The following is a 4,068-nucleotide window of genomic DNA, read 5'->3' as shown; positions in this document are numbered from 1 at the left end:
AAAGGAAAAACTGTAAAAATCTGAAAAAAAAAAATTTAATTTAAAAAAAAAAAAAATTGATCTTTGTAAAAAAAAAAAAAAAGAAAGACAAAGACAAGGGGGATTTTGCAAGCAACAAGCTAGAGGAGACGTGTGACATACAAAGATCCTCAATGTTATTAAAACACATTGCTCATCAGAAACCTTGGAGGCCAGAGGGCAGCAGGTTTGTATATTCAAAGTGCTGAAGGGGAAAGGACTGTCCATCACGAATCCTCTTTCTCCCTTTGCCTCGTTGCCACAGAGAGAGCAAGAGGGGCCGCCGGCAGCTCTACTGGAGCACGAGGACACTCGGCCAGGCCCCGTTCTTGCCGTGTCTGCTCAACCCGCCGGGTCTGACCCGGACGGACGTACGGCCTCCACACGAGCCGCCAGTGTGTCCGTCAGGACGCGACGGACACGGGCTTCATCGTTGGACTAAGTGAACTTCCGTGAATGGGTCGTTCAGGACATCCACCTTATCACAGAATGCTATTCCTTTGTGCATAAAATAATTTTAAAACCCTTCAAATAAAAAATAAAAAAAAAGAATCCTCTTTCTAGCAAAACTGTTCTTCAAGAACGAGGGGCAAACGGAGACACTCCCAGATCAACAAAAGCCACAGAACCTGCGCCCGAGACGCTGACGGGAGCCCTTCGGGTTGAAGCAAAGGCCATAGAAGGAACTAAAAGCCCCTGGAAAGGCAAACACGGCCGACCCTCGAACATGCAGGGGTTAGAGGTGCCCACCTTCCACCTAGTGAAAATCCCCAAAACTTAACTACTAATAGTCCACCATTGACCAGAAGCCTTATCAATAACAGCAGTGAATTAACACATATCCTGATGGTGCATGTGTTATATACTGTATTCTTACACTAAAGTAAGCTGGAGAAAGGAAAATGCTATTAAGAAAGTCCTAAGGGCCCGGCCAGTGTGGCTCAGTGGTTGAGCATCAACCTATGAACCAGGAGGTCACAGTTCAATTCCCTGTCAGGGCACATGCCTGGGTTGCCGGCTCGATCCCCAGTAGGGGGCGTGCAGGAGGCAGCCGATCAATGATTCTCTCTCATCATTGATGTTTCCATCTCTCTCCCTCCCTCCCTTCCTCTCTGAAGTCAATAAAAAATATTTTTTTTAAAAAGAAAGAAAGAATTGTGCATGTACTTAATGCTGCTGAAATGTACATTAAAAAAAAAGAACTGCCCTGGCTGGTTTGGCTCAGTGGATAGAGCGTCGGCCTGCGGACTGAAGGGTCCCGTGTTCGATTCCAGTCAAGGGCATGTACCTTGGTTGTGGGCAAATCCCTAGTAGGGGGTGTGCAGGAGGCAGCTGATCGATGTTTCTCTCTCATCCATGTTTCTAACTCTCTATCCCTCTCCCTTCCTCTCTGTAAAAAATCAATAAAATATATTTTAAAAAAAGAACTTTACGACAGTCCCTCACTGGCCAGGCACTTCCTGGCCTCAGGGACTGAGCGCCGTGGAGCCCACCCAGCAAGGGCTCTCGCTGTCCAGACCGTCTCCGGGGGCTGCCAAGGGCTGCCAGCTGGTGTTTACCCTCCCTCCAGGCTGGGGATTAGCAGCTTTCGAGATAAGGCCGTTCTGAGCTAAACCGGCTGTGTTTGCACAGAACAGTGGAGTCAGCTCACCCCTGCCTCTGAGGTCCCCGGGCGTCTTCTCTCCTCACAGGAAAGTCACCTGTTCGGACAGACCTCCTGGCCCCTAGGCGATTCTCTTTATGGGTCCGGAATTGTCTGAGGCAGAAATGCTTCTTCTGTTATCTTGACAGTTTTTTAGGCCAAACCTCTTTCTAAAAGGACCCGACCACCCCCTGCTGGCATGAACTTCTCCAGCTTTGGACCCTTCGCCTTCTTTTCAAGCTGCCGTGCGATGATTTGCTCTCCACGGCCCATTGGAGTCCACGGGCCTTTCTCACAGCCACCCTGCAGCCCAGAAAAGCCCTCTTTTCAGACTGGGATGAAGGGTTTCACTAGGAGCGCGAGGTTTTCCCGCCGCAGGTGCAGCTGCAGCGACAGCCCCACAGACTTCCTTCGCGTTCCTCACCCTGGTCCCAACACTGTTCTCTTCCCAATAGTGAAATAGTGGCACCGACGCTGCAGACCCTGGGACAGGGCGTCCGTGGAACCAGCCACAAATGGCTCCCCTTGTCCATCGACGGCGCATATCAAGGACTCCAGCCTTTTCTTCCGACGCCGTGACGCCCCTCTGCTTCTTGGGAGCACGTCACACATCACGAGCGGCACTTCAATACACCGAACCTGCTGACGTGCTTAGCCTGCTGCCCTAAACGTGCTCAAACACAAGATCCAAACAAGGGCACAGTGGAGCGCTGGCTCTTCACCCTCACGATCACTGTCCGACCAGGAGCACATCACTGGCCCAGGAAAAGATCAAAATTCAAAATCTGAAGTACAGTTTCTACTGACTGCATGTCACGTCACCTCCACACCACTGTAAGATGAACGATCTTAGGTCAGGAACGGTCTGTCTATTAAAAGGATGAGACACCATGATCAAGTGGGATATATTCCCAGAAAATGCAAGGATGGTTCAATGCATGAAAATCAACCAATGTAATACACCACATTAATAGAATGAAAATAAAATCAGATGACCATCTCAATTGACATAGAAAAAGCGTTTCACAAAGTCCCAAATCCTTTTATGATTAAGAAAACAAACAAGCAAACAAAACTCAGGGCCCTGGCCGGGTAGCTCAGTTAGTTAGAGCATCATCCCGATACACCAAGATCATGGGCTTAATCCCTGGTCAGGACACACAGGGAATCAACCAATGCATGCATCAATAAGTGGAACGACAAATTGATGTCTCTCTCTGTCTGTCTCTCGCTCTTCCTCTCTCTCTCTCTAAAATTAATCAAAGAAAAACTCAGCAAAGTAGAAACACAGGAAAATTTCTCAACATGATACAGGCCATATATGAAAACCCCACAGCGAATAGCATACTCAACAGTGACAAACTGAAAATGTTTCCTCTAAGATCAGGAACAAGACAAGGGTGCCCACGGTCACCACAGACATTCAACAGAGTACTTGAAGCTGCAGAGCAAACAGGCAAGAAAAAGGAATAAAAGGCACCCCAACTGGAAAGGAAGAAGTAACAAATCTCTGCTCATAGATGATAAAATCTAGAATTCCACTAAAAACCTGTTAGAATGAATAAACAGATTCAGCAACGTTGCAGGATAGAAAACCAACAGGCAAAACTCAGCTGCATTTATTTCATGAACAATGAATAATTTAAAAAAGAAACCCGACCTGATTCAAAAATGGGCAAAACACTTGAATAGACAATTCTCCAAAAAAGATACATAAAGAGAAAGTCGACATCATCAGTCATTAGTGAAATACAGGTACCAACTACAATGAGCTGCCACCTCACACCAGTCAGCACAGCTACCATCAAAAAAGAGGGGCGGGGGGCGGACAGAACACAGTAAGTGCTGGCCAGAATGTGGAAAAATTGGAACCCTTTGCGCTGTTGGTGGGAATGTAAATCGGTGCAGCCGCTAGGGGAGTAGATGGGAGAACCCTCAACAACTTAAAACAGAACTCCTGTACCCACAAGCCCACCTCTGGGTGTTTACCCGAAAGAATGGAAAGCAGGGACTCATCTGGCCAGTTGTGCTCGTAGCAGCATTGTTCACAACAGCTAAGACAGGAGAACCCAAGTCTGCATCGACGGCTGAACAGGTGCGAGATGCACGTGTGAATGTGCGTGTGCACAGATATGATTGGCCTTAAAAGGAAGGGAATGCTGACACCTGGCACAGCGCGGGGGACTCGTGAGGACATGGCGCTGAGTGAAATAAGCCGTGACGAAAGGAGAACTAGTGTTTGATTCCACTCACAGGAGGTCCCTAAATCGGAGACGGAAGATGGAATGGCGGTGCCAGGGCTGGAGGGAGGGTGGGGGCGTGAGTGGTGCCTGAGGACCCGGGGTCCGTTCTGCCGAGGTCTCTCCCCGCCCACCCTGGAAGGGTCCTGCACCCCGACTGCACAGGCT

General features: G+C 48.6%; 1 protein-coding gene across 1 annotated transcript in view; it reads right to left on the bottom strand.

Annotated features, from left to right (window-relative positions):
• Positions 1-4,068, bottom strand: part of NPC1L1 (NPC1-like 1) — an 18,281-nt gene that overhangs the window by 6,743 nt on the left and 7,470 nt on the right. Inside the window, exon 10 of the mRNA XM_014530540.1 lies at positions 1,465-1,596. Coding sequence (XP_014386026.1) covers positions 1,465-1,596 — 132 coding nt within the window. The remainder of the gene's footprint in view (positions 1-1,464; positions 1,597-4,068) is intronic.

Source organism: Myotis brandtii, unplaced genomic scaffold (genome assembly GCF_000412655.1).
Source record: "Myotis brandtii unplaced genomic scaffold, ASM41265v1 scaffold743, whole genome shotgun sequence".
Lineage (NCBI taxonomy): Eukaryota > Metazoa > Chordata > Mammalia > Chiroptera > Vespertilionidae > Myotis > Myotis brandtii.
The sequence above is the reverse complement of the archived record's forward strand: the minus strand, read 5'-3'. Positions and strand labels throughout refer to the sequence as shown.